Below are 24,781 nucleotides of genomic sequence, written 5' to 3' on the forward strand. Positions count from 1 at the left end.
TTAGTCTGGTTTTTAGCTTTCATAACACTTTAGATATGAAAAATAATTATTGACAGTCGTTAGAAGCAGTAGAATGTTCGTAAGGCTACAAAACATACGAAACGGGTCAAAAATAGTTTACTGTAATGTAATACAAAAGTAAACATGAAATGTGAATGACAGTTACATGTGGCCTAAAATAAAGTGAGAAAAAAAGAAATTAGTACGTTTCAAAATTTAGCCCGATAAATAAATAAACAAACAGTATAACATTGTACCACAAAATATAGCGTGAACACAAACAATAACATAACACAAAATATTTGGGCGTTCATAGGACCTATTGGTCCACCTCGGCTGTTCCATTCTCTAAATTAAATTAACGTAATTAAGATATATCTTAAGATCACCCTTATCATTCATTCATATACTTATCAAGCTTTTTCTTGAACTCATTTAAATTTAGTTCCTCTACAATATCTAAAGGCAATCAATTCTGAAGGCCAACCATCTATTTTCAGAAAAATAAAACTCTCTTAGCTAAGGATTACTTTTACCTTGTCGAAATTTATATTGTGTTCCCTAGTTCTACTGTTCTCACTGATAAAAAAATGATGGATCAACATTATTGGTTCCTTTTACAATCCTAAACACTTCAGTCAGATTCTCCCTCTCCTAAACACCTCAGTCAGATTCTCCCTAAATATTCTTTTTTTTCAAGACAAAATTTGAGAGATTTGCGCTTCTCCTCGTATGACAGACCCTTCATCCGAGGAAACCATCTAGTAATCATCCTCTGAACCGTTTCCAACATGTCAATGTCTTTGTTATGGTAAGTAGCCCAAGACTGAACACAATATTCTAAATGTGGCTTACCTGTAGAATGAAGTTATAACCTCTTTAGACTCGCCTTCAATATTTCTGTAGATAATGTAGATTAGAGTATGATCGCATAAAATTAACTTTTGAAATAAACTTTTACCACACATGTTGCGCCAAACCACCAGAGTATAAAAAAAGAAATAATATGTAATTTAATGTACAGTATTTTAAGGATTAAGTTATATTATTAAAAATACCTAATGTTGCACTTATGTATGAAAAAAGATACAAACATTAAGTTTCCAAATAAATAATCTTAAAGAAAAACACGAACCAGAGAACTTGGGCTTTGACGGGAAGAATAAGTAGGTGGCGCTAAAACCGCTAGCAACATCACTGTTATCTGTATTGAGCATGACTTTCATATCATGTACGCCTACATCGGAGACTACAGGTCCAGGAGCAGTTCTAGAGCAATATCTACCAAACTTGTTTTCTCTACCGCTAGGATACACTTCGTATATTTCAATCCAGTCCTCTGTACACATTTCACTAAAACGATTAATGTAGTCAAGATATTATCCCATAAACAATTTCATGCGAAATGAATAATAAAAAGTCCCATTATACTTTGAAATATTCACATACCTATTTTTTCGGTAAGCATAAATAACAGAAAAAAATGACAAACCTATAAACATTTACACAAGGCTGAAACGAGGTGACCAATTGATAAATCAATACATTACACTCTCTATAGGTTTATATTGTTGGATTCAATTACATTATTAATATTAACTTTAATCTGGTTGGCAGCTTTTTTAAAACTAAACATAAAGTAATTACCTGTGGGCTAAATTTACAAATTATAAGAGTTATTTAATTGTTAAGTATATAATTTAAGTATATTTCATTTGAATTACAAAGTTTTATTCAGGTTTACCAAGTTGAAAATTTGCTCTCCTATACTCGTTTTTGTAATATATTTCATCACAAGTTGCAAATGATCTTATATCAAGTGAACTATTTTATTTTTCATGATTGGGTGTAAAAAAGGAAGTGTCCAGTTACACTAGCTCTAACATAACAATGGAAATAAAATAGTAATAAAAGGGTACCATAAATTTAAATACAAATAATTTTAATAGAAAACTGCATTAGTTAAATACATATTCCAGCATAAATAAAGATATAAATATTTGTTTTAGTATTAAAGCAGTTATTATACACGTGATTAACAGGACAGTGTTCTCACGACAAATACGAGACTTCAAGAGAAAAGTGGAGAAACAGGTTTTATGAGTAGAAAAAATATTTTAAAGTTAATTAAAAAAGAATGCTACAAAGATATAAGTAACTTACTCCAAGAAACTAATCAAAGAACGTCTAAAACAATTATAGCTTATCCCGACAGAAAATTAATATGCTAGATACCCAAGGCCAATTGAAATGTTCACAAAGCAAAGTACAACTGACTCCAACCAAAAAGTAAAGGACTAGTTACGCGGGAAGATAGGAAAAGCTTTCTAAGAAAGAATATAATAGACTTAAATACCAGGAACTGGGTAGGCGAGGCCAAGAGAAGAGTGTGTTCTAACTAAGAGTACAATAAAATAACTTGATATACAAAACTGATAAAATAGTGCCCTAAGAAAACTGTAATGCTTTCCAACACAAACGTGTAGCATACTTAGTTCGTGAAATTAATAAGAGATGCGTTTTAACAAAACGTGTAATAGACACCTGAAGAAAAACGTAATCGACTTGTTACATCCAGATACCGAATCTTAAAACAACTACAACGAAGTCAATCAGAAACCTGAACGACCCAGCAAACGGGACTCACTGAGTTATAGGAATAAGTAAAATTTACTAAGAACGATAGTGTATAAAAGTATAAGGAAAGGGTGTTTTAATGACAATTGGTCTCGAAAAGTAAACTTCTGGGTATACAATACCACACCAGTGAATGAGATTGAAACAGAAACGTAAGCGACTGAAAAAAACAAAACAGTGCACTAAAAACAAGTACAAAAATCTTTATTTGAAATGTAAACTATTGGTAAATGAGGTTACTTGGTGAATGCTGTAAGAAAACGAATTAGGGAGAAACATAAGCTGCTGTCTACACTGATAAAGAGAGTGCTAAAATACAAGTGCAACAGAAAGAAATATTTTTAAACAAATGTTATTAAAAATCGTTCCAGTATTGAAATACATAACTATATTTAGATTGTGAATTCTAATTTGCTCAGAATGCAAGGAAGATTTTTCTGTACTGTGTAATCTAGTGAATACCTACTTGTACCCGTGAGAAGAAATCAAAGAACTCTTGGTCTTGAAGTAGTTGAAGACAAACTGAACCTGCTCCCCTGGAAGACCCTTGAATACATACTGACAATAAGTACTAGAAGGATAATTGGAAGGATATCTTGGAGAGTTAAAATCGCCAGTTTTCTTGCTCTCACTTTTGTATATAAAATGGCAGGTTCTATTAGGAGATGGAGTACCAGGAACCCTATAATCTAGAAGAATAGAAAATGTTAAAATAATAGTCTTTCAAGATTAGCGTTCTAAAATACTAGTCTGAGAAAACACTCTTGTAGGGTTTTTGTTATGCTTAAAATGTTGAGAACCACTGACTATAGATTTCTTTAGACAAACGCGAAGTGAGAGTCTTATCGATCATTCTAGAACCCACGAGAAACACATTGCTAATACATAAACGGTTAGCAGGTCACTTGACGTGTCATTTATATATAGTATTTGTTTGAGTGTGCATATTGGAATCGTGTTTTAACTTTCCAGTATTAGTTATTCGTCGCTGTGGCAACAAGAAGTTAAGTAAATAACTCAAACACATTCTGTTATATTTGTATAAAATTTGTTGCAAATTTGATCTAAGTAAGATTTTTTGTTCGAATTTGTAAAAAAAAATTACATAATAGAAAAACAAAAGTATTATTTGAAAAAAATATTTATAACAGAATTAAAGAAAGACTGTTATTAGAACCAAAATAATTTTTATGAAATTTGAATTCGCAGGTCTATGTTATTAACGAAACGGAAGGATTTCTCAAAATGGACTATATGAATTTGGACGAAAATCAGTATATTTTTGGACTATAATCCAGCTAAAAGTCATTAGCTTGTGGAGTGTCAAAGTCACAGCAAGATCACGAAAATCCAAAATGTCTCTTTCTGTTAATATGGAGGCCAATTTTTCACATTATTTGTGCTCTATAAACTAGGCAAAAATTATCGGATTTTGACGAAACTTGGTAGAAATGTATGAAGTACCATTCCTTATTATACTGCCTGTCCTACCCAGAAAGGTCCTTGTCCGTTGATCATTCCACAGGATCTCTACCAACTTATCTTCAGGCCTCCCGCTAGTACAGCGGTATGTCTACGGATTTACAACGCTAAAATCAGGGGTTCGATTCCCCTCGGTGGGCTCAGCAGATAGCCCGATATGGCTTTGTTATAAGAAGCCAACCAAAATACCTTCAGATTTAATCTTGTACCCAAAGTAACGCATCGTCCGTTTACACACATACGTTAGTATCCTTTTTGGTGGAAGAAAGGAGTCATTTGGAACCCAAAGGTATAAGAGTTTCTGGAGAGAATTAGAGCGATAAGATTCCTTACTTGTCTGGAAAAATCACTTACTTAGAAAAGTTTGGTGAAGGATCAAAAGCTATGCCGCGTGACTTCAAGTCTCGAGTGTATGTCCCAGAAACGTAAAGTATAAAGATGATTAGTCATTTTATTCGCATGTAAATGATATTTTAAAGTTGGAATTACACATTTTCACCATGGTCATTATGTACTAACTACAAAGAAAGAAATATTGTGATAAATTTCATAAGTTTCTACAAGTTTTACTACATTTTCTTTATACAAAAACAATCTCAAGTACAACCAATTCACATATAAGGTTAATATCTATATGGTAATTTTTATTTGAAATTTAATAGCACTAGTATAACTCATACTGTGCAGGTACAATGTCATTTTGATTTTAAATTTAGTAGATACATCATTAAGCTTTACGCGCATGTCATCTATATATATATAAAAAACTCAAAATCTATCTGTTTTTTTGTTTTTTCGCTGCATTCAATGCGCAGGTCACACTTACTTGTAGGTGAGTAAAACTATAATTTTTCGTTGATATACGCGTCCATAGTCTGCTAATCGAACCAGCAATCTTACCGTTAATTTATACGTTACAGGAATAAATTCTACGCAGACTTTACGAATTGTTTGATAATTAACATTTAATTTAGAACATAGCATGATGGGCCTATTTATTTACAGATTATTCATTAATACATCATATATTTAACCTCACACACAAAAAAGCTCTGCAAAATTAGAATATCGTGTGTGAAAAAAGCAAACAGTAAGCCTAGCCTATAAAATAAAATTGTGTTGTCTACCCTAAAATGGAGTGCGTGAAAAGAGTGAGGCTTACATTATAATACTTATTGTGTAGAATGAGATTAATATCACTTCTTTGTCGTAATTCCGACAAAATGAACTAATGCAATGTATTTCAAGTAGTATTAGGTGACTGAAAATTAAAAGTTCTCTTGGAACAATTTTTCAGTTTAGATTCTTATGACTGTATAAGTAGATTACAGAGAGCAAAAAAAAAAACCTAGACATACTCGTGTGGGTGTTTTCTTATAGCAAAGTCACATCGGGCTATCTGCTCAGCCCACCGAGGGGAATCGAACCCCTGATTGTAGCGTTGTAAATCCGAAGACATACCGCTGTACTAGCGGGAGGCTCACACATAGTTACAAACATTATTTATATAAATGCGAGTAACACTTATGCAGTCAATAAAAACAAATTAAAAGCCTTGCCAGTTTCAAAGGTATATCTTGCTTTAAATCCTTTTCCTTGAGAAGAACCACTGCTAAATATCAACATGAGTCGGGGACCATCTGACACAAGAGTGGGAGGTGTCGTTTCTCCACAAAACACGTGATCATACTCGTCTACTGCATTTCTTTCTTCCTGACCCTGCAGATAGAGCTTAAGATAGGCCTCGTTACACCTAATATGAGGAAAGGTTTGAATTAAAAGAATTGTAGACCAATGAAAATTAACAGTAAGGTATTGCTGACATGAAAAATTTTCCCTTTTATTTTTCATATGCATTTTATTTATTCAAGAATTAAGATGAAATAATTATACGAATAAAATGTTTTGATTGTGATATTGTACTTATTATTTTTATTAATTAATTCCAGGAAAATTAGCAATATATTTCATTTGCTACTTTATTTGACATTACAATTTTTATTTTCATATTGTAATAAAATAACATATTTAAAAACTCGAATAAAAGTGAATATTAAGACAAATAATAATAAAACTTTGATAGTTGTGTAATCGCAGTTGTTAGATATTATTAAGGTATGAGAAACGTCATAAAATGTTGACGGAATGTGTTCACATGATTTGATATCTATTAAACATTATTTTTCGTTAGCATCTCCCGGTGTAAAATAACACCTATATAATTTATATCGTTTACGATTTGATGTACTCAAAGTTAACAAACTTATTCTCGAAACCTAGAGGTCTGGAAAGCTTTGGTGATAATGGTGCTTGATGTGCAACCTGAGGGGTGCGGGATCGAACCCTGTTTTGAAATATGCTTATATTTTCAGCCGTTGATGCTATTATATAATATTCAATCCAACAATGTTTAGCAAAGAGCAGTCCAAGAACTGGCGGTGGGCGATATTGACTAGTTGTCTATCAAGTCAATCACTTCAAATTTAGGGGCGTCTGTGCATTCAGCCCTCGAATAACTTTGCGAGAAATTCAATAAATAAACAAATTCGAAACATAGGTTTTATCTTTCAAAACAAACTACCAATCTATACAATTCACCTATTTTACAAAATTGTTAAACTATTTTAAAACTTAAAAGGTATATTTCATACTTTTCAAGCAAATGTTGTATTTGCATGAAATTTTTACAAGAGAAAAGCTCAAAAAATATTTTTCGTTTAAACTAATATACCTCTAATATCGTAGAACACCGAGCTGATGTTCTCAGTTAAAATGAATATACAATACTTTACATATAAGCAAATGAAAACTGAAAATTTTGGACAAAAATGAACTAAAATAATGTTCTCTGGGAAATTACAAAACCATCGAATGTACAGTCTTTGTAACCGTACGGAGTAAAATGAGATATTACTTAAGTGGTAGATAAACCTTGATGTATTAGATTTTCATTCTAAAGGGACTAGAGTAATTTATTAACAACTTATTAATAAATGTTTCAATAGCATTTTCGGTTAATCAACATTCATCCAATAAAAGCATTTTCACATATAAATTATGTACAAGTTACTAATTGCCAAGGAGAATACATGCATGTATATATAATAAACTATGTCATGATAAGGCCCGGCATGGCCAGGCTGTTAAGGCACTAGACTCGTAATCTGAGGGTCGCGGGTTCGAATCCCCGTCACACCAAACGTGCTCGCCCTTCCAGCCGGATGGGGCGTTATAATGTGACGGTTAATGACACTTTTCTTTGTTAAAAGAGTAGCCCAAGAGTTGGCGGGGATAGTAATGACTAGCCGCTTTCCCTCTAGCTTTACACTGCTAAATTAGGGACGGCTGGCGTAGATATCCCTAGTGTAGCTTTGCGCAAAATTCAAAACAAACCATTTTCATGGTTAAGCAATAAATATTATCAAAATATGTATTCCTGCACAAGCATTCGGTGTATAGTGTGATGCATTAAAATACTTTTCCGTTATGAATGGAGAGGATGAAGTTCAGAGCGTGTCTCTTTCTTTTCTATTTTTTACTCGGTAATGAGACTCAAATACCTGATCCTTAGGATGCTGTATTTTTCATTGGATCTTGACACCGCCTTATCTGCAAATTGGGTAAATTCATATTGGTCAGAAAAAAATAAAATACTCATTGAAGAAATAACAGTTTCGGTTTCCTCTTCTGAACTATATCATCAGTCACAAAAACGATGATGTAGTTCATGTTTAGCTTCAGTGGAACACTGCCTGCTCCAAATCGATGGATCGAAATTGCTGACGGCTGCTTCAACGACTGTTGAAAAACTTGCAACGAGAAGATTGTGAACATGAATGATGAAACTGTACATGATGAAAAGGACAATGTGGATTCTACTGATGATGGTGTTTTGACCTTATTTAGAGATCGCAATGGTGGAGAGGATGTAAAAGTGTGTGTGTTTTCATGTAGCAAAGTCACATCATGCTGTCTGCTGAGTTCACCAAGGGGAATCAAACCCCTGATTTTATAGTTGTAAATCCGTAGACTTACCGCTGTGCCAGCGGGGGATAAAAATGAGAGTAAATATGTTGTTGTTGTTTGCTGTTTGTAATTAAGCACAAAGCTGCACAACGAATATCGAAACCCGAGTTCTAGCATGTTAAGTCCGCAGGACATACCGTTGCGCCACTCGGTGACAAAGTGAATACACCATGATAGAGTGTAAAGATGTATATATCAGAAATGTTTCTGAAATAGATGCTTCTTTGACAAGAAAGTTAAAAATCATGTGAGTTGATTTCTTTATTTCTATTGATAATTCAAGTCATATAATTATCTTTAGAATTTCAGTACTAAAGAAATTATGTTCTATTATCTTACACAATGATGCAAACCAATCAATGCTTAATGTGACAAAGCTAACTGTAAAAGATAGAAGAAAAGTCAAAAAAATTATATCCAGTAATAAGTTAAAAAACATACAAATGAAGTAAAATAAAAAACCTTCGTTACTTTTATCCAGTGAAGGACGTTATTAGTTCCATTATATGTTTCACTACAAATTGACGAAGTTTTCTGTTCGTGTAAAATCAATATCGGAGTTTAATAGAACATCCAATGCTTTATGTTAAAAACGCATTACGAATGAAGCTGTTTTCAATTGCAGTACTAGTTATCTAACATTCCTAATATATATAAACAATGTATCTCCACCCGTAGTGTGGGTCCTACTTAAACAGTCACCTCCAAAACCTATAGTACATTTTATATTTCACATTATAGCTTCTACCCTAGGATCTTTTTTATTAGTGCAGCGTTTTTTGTATATTATTTTTTGTTATAGGTTTTTTGTTTTAGGTTATAATAAACTGATATACTTAGTTAGAGGTTTGCATTTGTTGTCTTTAGCGCAGTACTTCCGTTTGATTTTGTTTACTTAACTTTATCACTATTTGTTTTCTCTACAGTATATGGTCCCAGTTGGTACCGTGGTAAGTCTATGGTTTTACAACGCTAAAATCAACCGTTCGATCCCCATTGGTGGACTCGGCAGATACCCCGATGTAGTTTTGCTACAAGGAACACACAAAATATACACAAATAGCTAATATTCGTTGAAACATTGATCATTAAAAAACCATAATTTAATTTACAGTTAACAATTTGCTCTAAAATCTGCAATACTCTTGTTTAGTATCATTTCCACAATTTAACTGCAAGATATATTCTAGGTGATCCTACCCTTAGAATAAAATGTTACCCAACTTGCTGTACAACAAGTGTTAAGTTGAAGAGAAATTTTCTTCAGTTTTATTTAGTTATCAACTTTAGGAAATAGCTCAAGTGATTTAGATCTATCTTCATTTTAAACGATAACGTATCGATTTATTTCATTTTTTAGGCTTACTTTACGACGCCATTTCCCGATTGCAGATATCTTCATTTGTGTATTAGCTAAAAGAAGTGCGATTTTTCGTTTGGCGGATTTCAGAATTACTTGCTGTGAGTTAGTCTACTCACCATTAGATTCCATAACGTTTTGAGGAACAGTCCATTGAAGATGATGAGCGTCCTGGACGTCCTTCCACGGACGCCGTCGACAAAATCAACACCCTGGTGCGGGCAAATCAATGTCTGACTGTCTTGCAACAAGTATATCAGTTGGATCTTGTTACGAGATTTTGACCGAAAATTGAAGATGCACCGCGTTGCTGTGAAATTTGTGCCTCAGAACTGTGAGTTTTGGCCAAACACTCGATCACTGTTCTTTCCCACCCCTGCTCCTTGCGATTGTTTCTTGTTCCCCAAACTCAAAAGACCCTTGAAAGGAAGAAGATTTGAGACGATTCCCGAGATTAAGGCAAATGCGACGAAGGAGCTGGAGGACATAAGAAGCGTACCAGAACTGTTTCAACAAGTGGAAACACCGTTGGGATAAGTAAGACTTTGAAGGAGACTTGTAACTTCTAAATAAAGTACATTTTGTTTTATGACGTCAGTCCGCGTATTTTTGAACAGCTGTATTTAAGTCATCACCACCGTCAAGCCGTCCAAATTTAGCAGTGTAAGACTAGAGGAAAGGCAGCTAGTCATCACCACCCACCGCAAACTCTTTACCAACGAATAGTGGGATTGACCGTCACATTATACGCCCCCAAGGCTGGGAGAGCGAGCATGTTTGACGCGACGCAGGCACGAACCTGCGACCTTAGGATTACGAGTCGCACGCCTTACGCGCTAGGCCATGCCGGGCCCACTTTTATATATATATTTGACGAAATTAACACGCTTCAACGGTTTTTGTTTCCTTCATGAATTTATGCGTTAATTTTAAATTGTAACGAATTTTGTATAATTAAGAATATATCATTATGTATTGTAAGAAAAGCGTTAAATAATTATTATCGTAGTTTAACTTCTAACATTTTGTTCATGAAAAGTTCGTGTTTTAAAATATCACAGTACCATCTTAAGTCATCAATGGAAGCTGAGTAATTTAATGTTTTTGTTAAGAAGATAGATGGAAAGGTCCCGTTAGTGCACAAACAAACCCCCTTTGTTAAGAAGTTTATTAAGATTGGCATTGACTTAATTTATGGTTTTGCCTCTCCTGTATCCCCCTGACATGTTGTCGTGCACCGATTTAATTGTATGTGTTTTCACGTGTACATTATATACATGTCATGTTTACATACTTTCTTTCTGTTAACCATTTAAACCACACACCGCGAAGGAGGATTGTACAATTTTCAACATCTCGGGGTTTTCCACCCAAAAACATCAAACAAAAACTATTCTCTCAGCACACAGATATTCATTTTTTAATACATAACACAACCATTTAAACAGGTATAAAGGTCAAATGCTATTTAAATCGAATAAAGCATTTATTATTAGAAGACCCTTGAAAGAGGAGGACTGGTGCGAAGATTAGTCCCACACTTTACAACTTTATAATAGTAACAGAAGTAATGGTATTAAAATAATGTTAGTTACACTGGGTACTTGGTGTAGAAAGTAAAAGTAGTTGACTCCCTGTGCTCGGTGATTATAAATTATAGGTCGGCGCCACGCTACCTGACTTACACAGTGAAGAACATGTTGTACTGGAGGTTGATTTGGTTTGTTTTGAATTTCGCTCAAAGCTACACGAGGGCTATCTGTTCTAGTCTTCCCTAATTTAGCAGTGTTAGACTAGAGGGAAGGCAGCTAGTCAACATCACCCACCGCCAATTCTTGGGTTACTCTTTCACCAACGAATAGTGCGATTGTCTGTAACTTTATAACGCCCTCACGGTTGAACAGGGAAAGCATCTTTGGTGTGACATGAATTCGAATCAGCGACCCTCAGATTACGAGTCGATTTCCTTAACCACCTGGTCATGCTGGGCCTCTGGAGGTTGGAAATTGTGAGTTTTAGCCGGAGCTTGTCCTTACTAGTTTGTAAATTAGAATATAATAAAACAATGTTTTGAAAGTCATGATTTAGTTTGAATATCTCAAAATGATGACATATTACCTGTTTGCATGTACGTGTATACTATTCATTCTCGATGAATTCTGTTTTAAGTTGCAGATGGCGAATTTAATATAATAAAAAAATTCGAAATATGTAATATGTTTGTAACGATTACCTTGGTGATCCTACGTTTAACTGTCTATTATCAAATGTAACGTACAGGTAACATATTAATCTTTGTTACTTAATACACAAAGAAATACATACATACAGGCACTAGTATAAATAAACCATATAACTATTTCTGTTGATTCCTCAATTGAAGAATGTTACTTGTAGGTAACGTATCCATTTATAACTTACCAAAATATATTTCAGAAAAGTTTATGCAATATACTCCAACTTAAGTACGAAATTCAAAGAATAATTTTTTCTCAACGCATTTCTATATGTGCAATACGGTGCTAATCTTACGTCATTCTATACAAAAATGGTGCCCAATCGGTAATGACAGTCTAATTTAAATTAACTTATTGGTATCATATAACATAATATTTTGAACGACCTTCATCTATTGATACGACTCCTATAATTCCAAATTTTTACGTACTCCTCGTCCTTGCTAGGGATTTCAAACTTGTCAAATTCCAGTCTAACTTTCTCCAAGTACTGGGCGTCCTTCATGCCGTAGATATAGTAACGACACACAATGTTAGCATAGTAAAGAAATGGCCAGTTAGGAGAGAAAACTGTTCCGTTAGATTCCTGTTTACTTAGTATTTTCTGATCACATTCTGTAGGTAATAAAATAACATGATGTAGAAAAGTCTAACTGATATACATTTATATATATATATATGTATATAACTTTACTATAAGAAAGACTAACCACTTTTTCTGCCATCAACATTTTTTATACATCTAAGTACATTTTATAATGTGCAATTAAAACAAACAACTTTATTCTGCTAAAAAATCAGTACTTTAGTTTAACATATTAACATTTGAGCTCATGTATTACATTTCCTATAATACAAACGTTCGGTCAGTAAAAGATGCTGAAGTTAACTTTTTTTTTTCATATATTTTTGCTTGTGTAAACCGGAAAGTGCATTTTATCATTTTGTAGATTCGTGCATGAACATCGAAAACAATCTTATATGTGTTACATAATTTGACACTGTGCATGTGAAGAAAATACACTTAGCAAGGAACTGTTAGACGAATTACAAGAACCAGCCAACTTAACAGCGATTTTAATAACATGTGTAAAAGTCACAGCCAGTCATATATATATATATATATATCAACACAGAGTCGAATATATTTTATCAGCCACTCAAATTGTCACTTTAGTTCCCTGCAAAATAATATTATCAAATGACCTCGTGTACCCTCCAGTAAACCAAACCTATCCAATAAACTTTTCCAACCAACAGTAACAAAAATTACAAAGCTCACGCGATATTAATTCAATAAATTGGGTCAAAGTCTATACCATGATTAATCGTAATAAAAACGAAAGTGTGACTACTATTTTATTTTTATTTCTAGTACTGGAAGTGCAATTTACAAATAAAAAGATTTCATGGCAATACTTCTCTACAAAGATAGAGGATCTACACTGTAGTTTACCTGTCCCTCTGATGTGCTGAGCATCATATTTTCCTATGAAAGCTGTGGTGAAAAAGAAACATATATTAGGTAAAAATGTATAATCTGTTTTACCTTCTTTACTAGCGTTAATGCAAATAAATCTTGCTCTAGTACATGTTGCATGTATGTACGTATTTATCTATACTTGTGACCCGAAATAATTAATACAACGTAGCGCAATCTACTGGATGACACCAGAAGCAAACATTCATAAAAATTTGACACTTTTAGTATTCAAAATTCAGACTACTAGGAAAATAACTAAGGTGTGTGCAACTGCCACTTCTTTATAATTGAACACAATTTTAAAAAAGTACTGTTTTAACAACAATAACACGACTTTCACTAGGACTGTACATGAAGGTTTGGTTATATCTTTATTGATGTAATTTGTAAATATAATAATACAAGATGAAGTTCTTAATCCGCTAGTATAAAAAACTTATTAATCACGTGGTATAAGAAAATAAATTATTCATTCAATCGCTCCTTCTTGATATGACTGAGAAATTTCCAATTAATATAATAAAAGCAATACAAGATAAAGCATTACATGAGCTTAATTACCTAGATTCACGAATCCTTCGCTAAATTCAAAGAATCCAGAGAACCCGCGGTTCTGAGTATCGGCTGTCCTTCTCAACGTATTAAACTCTACATACAGATTTTCGGCGGATGAATATACCATGAGATTACGCCGCTGCCCGCAGTAAGTCCCAATCAATGGATCGTTTTTCGTTTTGCCATCAAATACCTTCACGTGGTCGAAGGGGCAGCTGGAGACGTGGAAAACAAAAGTGTGTGTAAAAATTACTTCCGTGTACAGTAAGGTAGCTTTACTTAATAACTAGATAACTTCGTTAATTAATCAAATAATAAGAACCCTAGAGTAAAGAAACAGCTGCGTAATTACATTCGAAAGTGAAGTTTAGAGCGTTTATTAATTAAGTAGACTTCCATATATGAGTAGCGCGTGCATAGTTATACAATGTCTTATCACTTCAGGTTCACGTAGGTATCTTAGGAAAAGCTCTACTGTGTTAATTTAAGATTGATATAACTCAGCTAAGGAAGAAATTATGTTGTTAATAATAAACATGAATGGATATTTGTTGCTTGCTTGCATATCTCACGAGGTTTCTAACACTTCACTGACGTCAAAACTGGCCTTTACGTAATGAATGAAATGAAAATCCGATTTTTTCTTTGTAACAACTTTCAAACAGCAGGTCTATAGCTCCTCTACTTAGTTGATAAGTATTTCAGTTATTAAAAAAAAATAGGAATAAATGGCTTTAATTTTTCATAATATCTATAGCATATATAGTGAGAAAACCAGAAAAAAAAGAACACGTGTTATACTTCTTCACAGCTTTTAATGTTTGGGTAGAGAGTGATGTGGCTTGTTTGTTTGTTTGTTTTTGAATTTTGCACAAAGCTACTCGAGGGCTATCTGTGCTAGCCGTCCCTAATTTAGCAGTGTAAGACTAGAGGGAAGACAGCTAGTCATCACCACCCACCGCCAACTCTTGGGCTACTAGTTGGGCTACCAACGAATAGTGGGATTGACCGTCACATTATAACGCCCCCACGGCTGAAAGGGCGAGCATGTTTGGCGCGACTGGGATGCGAACCCGCGACCCTCAGATTACGAGTCGCACGCCTTAACACACTTGGCCATGCCGAGCCTAGTGATACGGCAAGACAGAGAATGTAATATAAATAGTACTGGATGAAATGTATTTATTTTAAAAATCAAATCAAATTACTTTTAAAATATTTAACAATCGAGCTTTCAAGGAATATTTAAAGAAAACGAAGAATTTATATTCTAATACAAAACTGAAGTATGATTAATATAAAATAGTATATCTAAAAACAAATTATAAAAGTAATTTTAACTTACTGAGGACCGCCGTAAAACAAATCAAAGTCCATAAATTCGAGTCGAACTCTTTGACCTGCTCTGCCAAGAAAGCGATATTGACAGTGGAGGTTTTTAGGATATACCCCAGGGTAAGTTGGAGAAACAAAAAGGCCTTCTTTTTTTCTGTCATGATATATTGTAAAAGTACATACAGAGCTGGGTGCTGGCGTTCCTATTGAATACTTGGCTAAAAGAAAGTTTGTTTAAAAATAAGTTTCAGGTTGAATAACGGAAGGAATACTAAACATGGAACAGGTAGTTTCTGTAGTTTAACACAGGTTAAATACTAAATATACATTCCTATCTTAAACTTTAATTTAATTTAATATTGAGGTATAAAGATAGATAATCGTCTTTAAAAATGAAACGTTATATGAGTATCCAACGAAAGGTAGTACTTTCTTTCCTAACACTAACTTCTGACTTGTTTTAAATGAGCCTCTGCGAAACGAGACTAAGAGACAAAAGATAAACCGAGAGACCACTTGATAGAGATGTATATACAAGAGTCAAACTAATGTATATATAAGAGTCAAAGTGATGTATACACAAGAGTCAAAGTAATGTATATACAAGAATCAAAGTAATGTATACATAAGAGTAAAAGTGATGTATATACAAGAGTCAAAGTGATGTATATACAAGAGTCAAAATGATGTACACACAAGAGCCAAGTAATGTATATGCAGAGTTAAAGTGATGTATATACAATAGTCAAACTAATGTATATACAAGAGTTAAAGTAATGTATATACAATAATCAAAGTAATGTTTATGTAAGAGTTAAAGTGATGTATATACAAAAGTCAAAGTATTATATAACAAAAGAAAAAAAGAACAGTGTAAGTCTATCAGATCAGCATTTATTTAGAGATATAACGTAGTGTGTGAGGGGTCAACATCATGCTGATCAATTTTAATACAAAATTGAATTTCAACCATTTTAAGGAAGTAAAATATTTATAAGTATAGTTTACAAATAATACAAGAATTAATTAATTAACATGCGACGGTCTCCTCATATGGTTAGTAGAAGATGAAATAAAAAGGAGTTAAATCCCCAAAAGTACAGTTCATTATATACAAATACTAATTACATTAAATAAAAATACACTTCGTTATATACAAATAGTAATTACATTTAATTTAAAAGTACAGTTCATTATGTACAAATACTAATTATATTTAATCTAAAAGTACAGTTTATTATGTACAAATACTAATTACAGGATAACATTTAGTTAATTGTTTTACAAGTGGAGTATATACAACAAAGTTGATAAACTGAAAAAAATTCGTTAGTGTGAAGTAACTCTATACGATGAACACATGAAAATAATAAACACAATTTAGATATATATATCTTACAATTAGGTTAGTATAAGCAGGAGATGGTTTGAACTAAATTCGACCTAGTGTCAACATAATGAAGTTAATGTAAATTGAGCAAAATACACAATATTATTAACACATGGTACAATCTAAGAATACACAATGTATGATATGGTTAATACATGGTACAAAATCTACTAGCACTCTACACGATATGATTAACACGTGGTACATACAATATATGATATGGTTAGCACGTGACACAAATCTAATAATACATAACATATGTTTAATACATGGTACAAAATCTAATAGCACACACTATACGAAATTGTTAGCATTTGGTATATAATTTAATAGCACACTACACGATAGGTTAACAAATGGGGCATAAGCTAATAAGTTACATTACGCAAAATGTTTGACACACGGTCCATACTTTAAAGAAAATAAAAATGTTGACATTTTACAAAATAATTTACCATTTTTCTTATAAGATAAAACACGGTACTGAATTGTCTTAGTTGTTAATTGTATTTTTTACTGTTATACTTATATTACTTGCTACGCTCATTATGCAAGTGAAAATAAAACGATCATCTGACTGTTGAAAAATGTGATATTATATATCCAAGCTAACGCAGTAAAACGTACAACCTACTTACAAGCATTAACGAACTCGTAAGTTCCTTGGAAAGCATCTGGTGTTATCATACTGGCATCACTATAGAAACTGATGGTTAGTGTTTGATACATAGAGATACGGGTACGTGGTAACGTCTTACCACAGTAACGCCCTCCAAAGGGGGTTTCAATAAGTTCCTTTCCAGGGTCGTCGATCTCCGTGTATAAATCAATGAATTCGTGATTGCATCTAGAACATATGAAATGAGACTTGTAGATGCACTGTTAGTACTTCTATTTTTTACGAAGATAACATTAATCTGTTGGTATTTTGTTACCTTTTGTCCTTACACATCTTTTATTACAACAACCCCTTCCCCACTGGCTCAGAGGTAAGTCTACTAAAAAGAAGAGTTTGATATTCTTGGTAAGCGCAGCACAGATAGCTCATTGCGCTTAACAACAAACTTATCACAACCTTTGGTAAATTAGCATTTTTTATATTTTGTGATTTTCTCACTATTTTTTAAAAATATTTCAGCAAGTTTGTTCATTAAAGTAATACAGATTTTAAAAAATCTATAAATTTGTTTCATTTTTTATTTTTATTAAAACCCAACAATATTACAGATTCATTGTTTGTTTGTTGTTGAGTGAAAACTACGCAATAGGCTATATGCTCTGTGCTCACCACGGATAAAAAAATGTAATTTTTAGCTTTGTAACGATAACAATAGGTTATTGGGGGGATAGAAATTAATAATACTTGAAAAACATTTTTAAGCAAGATTTTTAAAATATTCACAAAAATGACATTTTACATCAGGTGATTTAACAAAATGTACTCAGTATCCTTTTTCTTGATAATTATTATTATAAGTTTTATTTATGTTCAAAGACTAACTGGAATAAATATTTAAGAACAAGTCATTATTTTGTTCCTATATAATCTATAAATTAACGAAAAAACCGGAAAGTAGCTCACTCTGGTGGCGCTCCTCGGAGGTTAAACTTGTTAAATGTTATTTTAACTCTTTCGTCTTCAGCCGCTATGAAAACGTAGATACACTGACGAGAGTGGTTCATGAGGTTTGATACGACTGGCGATTCGAATGTTCCATTCTTCGTGTCTTCAGTGTTACTGACGAACAAGCGATCGCATTCTGAAAAAAAAAAAGACGTTAAGCTTATCAAAATAAACAGAATTTCAGCTAATTCTAAAAAGAACAACAAAAGTTTGGTAAATGTTCTACGTGATATAAAGTCTGCTTCTTATTTGTTTGTTTTTGAATTTGAAGGTACACGAGGGCTATCTGCGCTAGCCGTCCCTAATTTAGCAGTGTAAGACTAGAGGGAAAGCAGTTAGTCATTACTACCTATCGCCAACACTTGGGCTACTCTTTAACTAACGAATAGTGGAGTTGACCGTCACATTATAGCGCCCCCACGCTGAAAGGGCGAGCATGATTGATGTGACGGTGATTCGAATCCGCGATCCTCAGATTAGGAGTCAAGCGCCTTGATCACCTGGCCATACTGGGCCAAAGTCTGCTTCATCTAAACTTTAATATCTGTTTCCAACAATGACATCATATGTGTAAAGTCAGTTTCTAACTAACATCTCATACGTCCAGTTTTAGGTAATTGTAGAAAACAAGTTTCGAATGTTATCAACCTAAATAATTCTAATTCTTTCAAAACCAAATAAAATAAGCCGTTACTTCCCCTAACAGAAATCCTTTAAATCCACTTCCAAATTATTCTCGAAATAATTGATATCTTGGGCAGATGATTAATCTGTAAAGTTGCTGATGCTCAGTGAAGAGGCTCATCTTCAATCGAATGCTATTCATTGTTAGCACTTTAAAGCACAAGCGTAATCAGAGTTGTATTTATATTATATTAGGACCCAAACACGATGTGTTTAATATTGTTAACATGTTAGAACACAGAAACAATCTGCGCGGTTTGTTCATGGGGACAGTGTAGAAACAGCGTATCTGGTTTTGTTATAAATGGGATGCAATTTCTAGTTTATAACATTCCTAACACGCTAGGATGCTGAACGACCAATTTATTGCATTTAACAAGGTATAACTGGTTTTTATTATGCTAAGACAGTCGTAATAAGTGTGACATTATTAACCTCTTATGGACATTGTAATCAAATATTAACATGTAATATTACAGACAATTTCCTACTATAATTAACCTACTGTAACCCAGACACGACACATGCAGACACATTGTATTTTACATTATGTTTGAATGAAGACATTCTGCTGTTAGTACAATATCTTCAGAGTATTCTCTTTACCTCTAAAAACGTTAGCAGGAACAAAAACGTTACTACGTAAATAAAAACAAAAACAAATAGCAACTGAGCTTCTGGAAACTATGACGTTTTTAAATAGCTTATAGAGCTGTAAAGGGTGTTCTTAAGGAACTAAACCAATGAATAAGACATGACCAGTTAAATCGGTTTGTTTTGCGTTTCTTGGTTGCAATAAGCACAATAGGTCATAGTAACTAAGAACAACATATCAGTTTTGTTTTATTTTGCTTGCGTAGAAATTTACCTGATCAACTGTAGGTAACGAACTCTCCGAATTTGGATATCCTTCGCCAGAAACAAAGGTTTGATTGTTTTGTTATTTGTAAACTGTTTGCAGTATCCATCCTCTGAACGGAAGTTAAGTAAACTTATAATTAATGAAAGGTTATCTTAGGATATGAAAAGTTGCTTCCCTTACATATACTTGTAAACAAATACAAAACTGAAAATCTGAAGCCGCAAGTTTGCATGTATACCAGTTTGGATCCAACAAACCTTTACTGTAAATTTGGCGAAGGTCTATCAACAGAAGGCGAAGTAGTTGTAAAAAAAAAAATGCCCCTAAAAACCTCAAAACCCAAAACTGAAAGTTTGCATGTACCTTTCCATGGACCCAATGAACTTTCATAATAAACGTGGTGTAAATCCATCTAGAGGAAGTTATGTTATAATAAAAAACACAAAAACGCACATAAAAACTGCAAAATGCAAAACTGAACATTTGTATGGGCCTAATGAACTTCCAAACAAATTTTGACACTCCAAAGTAGTTACACAGATATACAACAGACAGTACTATTATATTTAAGTAGATAAGTAGTTACATGGACATAAAACAGACAGTACTGTTACTTTTATATAAATAAGTAGTTACATGGGCATATAACAGACTGTACTATTATATTATATAGATAAGTAGTTACATACATATAAAACAGACAGTACTATTATATTTATATAGTTAAGTAGTTACATATATATACAACAGACAGTACTATTATATTTATACAAATAAATAGTTACATGGACATACAACAGGCAGTACTATTACATTTATATAGATAAGTAGTTGCATGGACATACAACAGACAGTACTATAATATTTTATATAGATAAGTAGTTACATAGAGATACAACAAATAGTACTATAATATATATAAAGAGATTCAGTTTTTTTCACCGAGAACATTGGGTATGATCCATCCTGTTTGTTAACGTGCGACTTATACAGTTTCCATTGCTGTTTTATTTATGCTATTGTTTTAAGTTTTATGTCTTCATTCTATGTTTTTTAGTGTAATCATCAAATTGGTTAGTTTCAGTATTAGAAGAATGATTATACCACAGAAAGTTAAATTATATTAAAATAATTTTATATATGGAAATCAGCAAGTCACGTGAAAATCACAGTCGATGTAAAGTCGCCGTGGAGTGGAATTTATCAGTGCTGTGTTTTGACATTGAACTGCATTTCATAGGAAATATCACGACAAACAAATCTCATTGTTTTGGGGAAGGATCTGTAACAACCCTTTTCGACGTGAAATATTAATGCACATAGGTCTTAAAAATGTGTTCAGAATTCGAGGCTTTACAATTTCTAAATGGAAGCGGGGTACTTAAAACATTCGAAAACAAAGGATTATGGATAAATTGGGGCACACGAACTATCCAAAAAGAGCCCTATAATAAGCCAGTACCCCAAACATGGCAGGTAAAGTGTAGAATCTTCTAACAGGTAAATATTCACGAACATAAAAGTCAGTGGTAGAAGCAGTCCGCGTGCCAAAAGGGAGTAATATTAATCAAGAAGGATTTCCATCTGTATACGAGGCCAACTGGGTGTGGGTTCACAAAGATAAACCTACCAATCATACCTTCTGTTTAACCATTCCATACACATCAAGAGCTGCTGACAGAAAAGAGTGTTCGTATTCTGTGTGGTAAGACTGTTGACACAGTTGCTGATAAATCATCGTTCTCATGCATTAGATAGATTATGAAAAGTCAGTGAAAAGGAGTGGTGCACTTTGAATATTAAAGCTTTATTTCGAAACGTTTTGCAATGTAAACTACTTTAACTACTAATAGTCATTATTACCGAAATGCCCGGTCGTCCGATAGAGCACGACCTCCCCCCCCCTCCATGGCAACGTGGTTCAGATTTGACGTGGTGAAATTCTTGAACTGTTTAAATCTAACGTATTCAGCCTATGTATACGTAGACCAAACCTTCGTCATTTACTATAATTGCCAAATATATCCACAATTTTGTATTAAATAACTTACTTGACCTTATTTATTTTGTCTAATTTCTTTTATGACTAGATATGAAATGTATGATTACAAAATTGTATGTTAGAAGATGGTTACAGTAAATTAAACCTTGTTAATAAAGACTATCGCCCGAAGATATGAGGTGGATAGTAGCATTGCCACTAATGTCGGACTATTTATGTTCAGCTAGCACAAAGAGCAAAGTAGTTAATCTAATATCTTATAATGTCCTTTACTATATATATATATTTATTTAATTACACGCTATAGGGGTTCAACACTGGTTACAATAAAAGCCAGTTATTATGCATGCGCAGTCCAGATAGTGAAGGGTTATCTCTAATTTTGAAACACCAACCACGGGGAGATAACTCGCCGGCAGCCCCTACTTTTAGAATACACTTTACCATTATGAAGTTTAGTATTTACTTTATTATTAAATACTGGAGCGTAGATAGCCCTCCTGTAGCTCTGCGCGAAATTCAAAAACAAAAACAAACAAATAAATACTGGATATCATCTAAGATTTATTGTAATTCTTTTTTTAACAACAGGTATCCAATGTAAATAAGATTAGATTCATATCATTAATTTACTTTAGGAACCTTTGCTCCGGCCTTGGTACAAATGTTCCTCTCTCTCCAGTAATCTCTACAGGACTCTTTTACTGATAACACCCAATTAAGTTTCATTTAAGTAACATCAGTGCGTTCATGCTTCTTTATGTTCACACTTTAATTCATTTTCCTTCAGTTTTCTCGTTGATCAACGCGAGTTTTGTTACGTCAGTCTAACTATTATTTCATTCACGGCATTACTCGAAAATCTTACCAGTTTTCCCAATATCTGTGTGTGGTCAGTTAGGTGACTTATTTTCTTATTGAATGATACACTTCAGTGGTCTGAGATATAAGTCTATCAGATGAGCTTTCGAATCTTTCAAAGATCTTATCCAACTTCTTTAAATAAAACCTTTCTTCAATCCTTGGTGAAATTTAGGGAGTTTTTCAGGACATGATCCTGCCTCGATCTCTGCTGTTACTGGTCAACCAGTATGTATCTAACTATTCAAATGTTCTTTACTATTATCAGTATCAGTCTATCCATATATCCAGTCCTTGATTTTGTCTGCGTTGATCATTTCTGACTTTTTCTTACACATTTTAAGGTCAGGCATGGCTAGGTGGGTTAACGCGTTCGACTCGTAACCTGAGGGTCGCAGGTTCAAATTCCCGTCGCACCAGACATGCTCGCCCTTTCAGCCGTGGGGCATTATAATGGTACGGTCAATCCCACTATTCGTTGGTAAAAGAGTAGCCCAAGAGTTGGCGGTGAGCGGTGATGACTACCTGCCTTCCCACTAGTCTTACACTGCTAAATTAGGAACGGCTAGCGCAGGTAGCCCTCGTGTAGCTTTGCGCGAGATTAAAAAACAAACAAACAAACAAGCCTTCCATTTGAAGTGCTTATATAGTGAGTAACAGTGTTTGAGCTGTTATGGAATAGGAATACTGAGACAGTAATACAAGGTCATTAGTACATAGTCAGCAGTAGAGAGTTAATAATATCAAGTCAGAATATCACGGTATTAAAATCGAATCAGCAGTCCTAGTAGTACTGGATCAGCAATACCAGTTAATTATACTAAATCGACTGTTTAGGATCACTAATGCTTAAAAATAAGCTATTTATGCCAAATTCTCAGTACCGTAGCTGTCGTATCAAACCAAACACCACATTTGTATTACCAACCCAGTAAAACCTGATCAAAGTAGAGCAATGTTACCCACTCAATATCTTCATTTTACTTGTACCACTACCAGGACTTCAGAAACTGGTGACATGATACTACACTATGTGCATCAGATGTAACGCTATAATATTTCACAATAGCCGAAATCAAAATTTTGGACTTTGTCATTTGATATCTTAATATTTCCCTTCCTTTAAACTACTTGTTCTTTAACCTAAAAAAGTTAAAATATTTTTAACTGTATAGAGTCACTATTTTGGCATTTTAAACCTGAAAAGCTCTTTGTGAAACAAAGGTTAAACGTGTCAGGTTGGGACTCTTACGATTCAAGTACAGTCATCCTTAATTTTGCACTGCTGACCGGATAGAGGGCTACCAGTCAGCAACACCTGCCACCTATGAACTACTTTTAACCTAATAGCTATTTTTACGTCCCATTCACTACGTTTTCAAATTTGAAATACGGAATATCATCAGTGACGAATCGCATCTCCAATATTGGACGTTTAGTAAAAAGAAATAATCTACACAGGCGGTAGAGTGTTGTGTGGCCAAAACAACCTGGAAGACCCACACTGTGTTATCAGCACGAGTGACAGTTTTTCACTTTCTGTAGTTCGGACTGTGGTAATTTACACTATCACATGTTTTCAATCGATGTGTTCTACCGGGCCCTTACTTCACATACCAGATTTTAAGGTAATACATTAAGATATACACATATCACTAGTTTTGATTGAATTACTTTTTGTTTCTTCACACCAAAAACACAGAAACTTCATTTGACAGAAAAACTTACATAACTTTCACTGATCTTTCTCAAACCTTGGTACACTGAAATGAAATATCTTTAAAACCTATAACTAGTTGTCAAGTTTGGTTTAAGAGTAGGCCGCATGTGCAAATTTAATGAACAAAAACCTTTCCGTTTTGACAAACATTTTGCGTACGTCTATGCAAAGTCAAGTAAGCTTTCAGTCTAAAACCTATTCTTTCAGCCAAGAGTAAAAGTAGAGCGTTTTTAATTTTTGTAATTCGGATTAATGACAGCTGGTCTGAAACAGCAAAACTATAGGGTGAAAGCACGTGTAGATACAAAAGTATTTGCTAGGCCAAGCAAAGTAGATTAGCAGTTTCTAGCTCAACTTTTCAAAGAATCTTATGGGTGGACGGTTATTATTCAATATTCAGTGCCAACTTTTCAGCACAAACGTGCTAAATGTTAACATAAAACTGTTAATCTAAACTCCATGGTGATACTTTAAATGAAATTATTACCCTCACTACGACAGAGGAGGCAAAGGTATTGCAATC

The 24,781-nt window shown here is 33.6% G+C and overlaps 1 protein-coding gene across 8 annotated transcripts in view; it reads right to left on the bottom strand.

Moving 5' to 3' along the window:
• Positions 1 to 24,781, bottom strand: part of LOC143247670 (cubilin-like) — a 54,442-nt gene that overhangs the window by 19,321 nt on the left and 10,340 nt on the right. For 5 of the 8 annotated variants that reach the window (XR_013026666.1, XM_076496091.1, XM_076496074.1 and 2 more), the window contains exons 4-12: positions 18,088 to 18,265; positions 17,144 to 17,352; positions 15,126 to 15,333; positions 13,787 to 13,995; positions 13,199 to 13,240; positions 12,174 to 12,357; positions 5,679 to 5,872; positions 3,104 to 3,326; positions 1,136 to 1,353 (exon numbers count right to left, since the gene is read on the bottom strand). Coding sequence is in view for 6 of the 8 variants with exons in the window: in XM_076496091.1 (XP_076352206.1) it covers positions 1,136 to 1,353; positions 3,104 to 3,326; positions 5,679 to 5,872; positions 12,174 to 12,357; positions 13,199 to 13,240; positions 13,787 to 13,995; positions 15,126 to 15,333; positions 17,144 to 17,352; positions 18,088 to 18,265 (1,665 nt within the window). In the remaining 2 variants the exon portion in view is untranslated. The remainder of the gene's footprint in view (positions 1 to 1,135; positions 1,354 to 3,103; positions 3,327 to 5,678; positions 5,873 to 12,173; positions 12,358 to 13,198; positions 13,241 to 13,786; positions 13,996 to 15,125; positions 15,334 to 17,143; positions 17,353 to 18,087; positions 18,266 to 24,781) is intronic. The other 3 variants (XR_013026667.1, XM_076496105.1, XM_076496066.1) reach the window with 1 other exon arrangement.

The sequence above is a fragment of the Tachypleus tridentatus genome, chromosome 1 (genome assembly GCF_004210375.1).
Source record: "Tachypleus tridentatus isolate NWPU-2018 chromosome 1, ASM421037v1, whole genome shotgun sequence".
Lineage (NCBI taxonomy): Eukaryota > Metazoa > Arthropoda > Merostomata > Xiphosura > Limulidae > Tachypleus > Tachypleus tridentatus.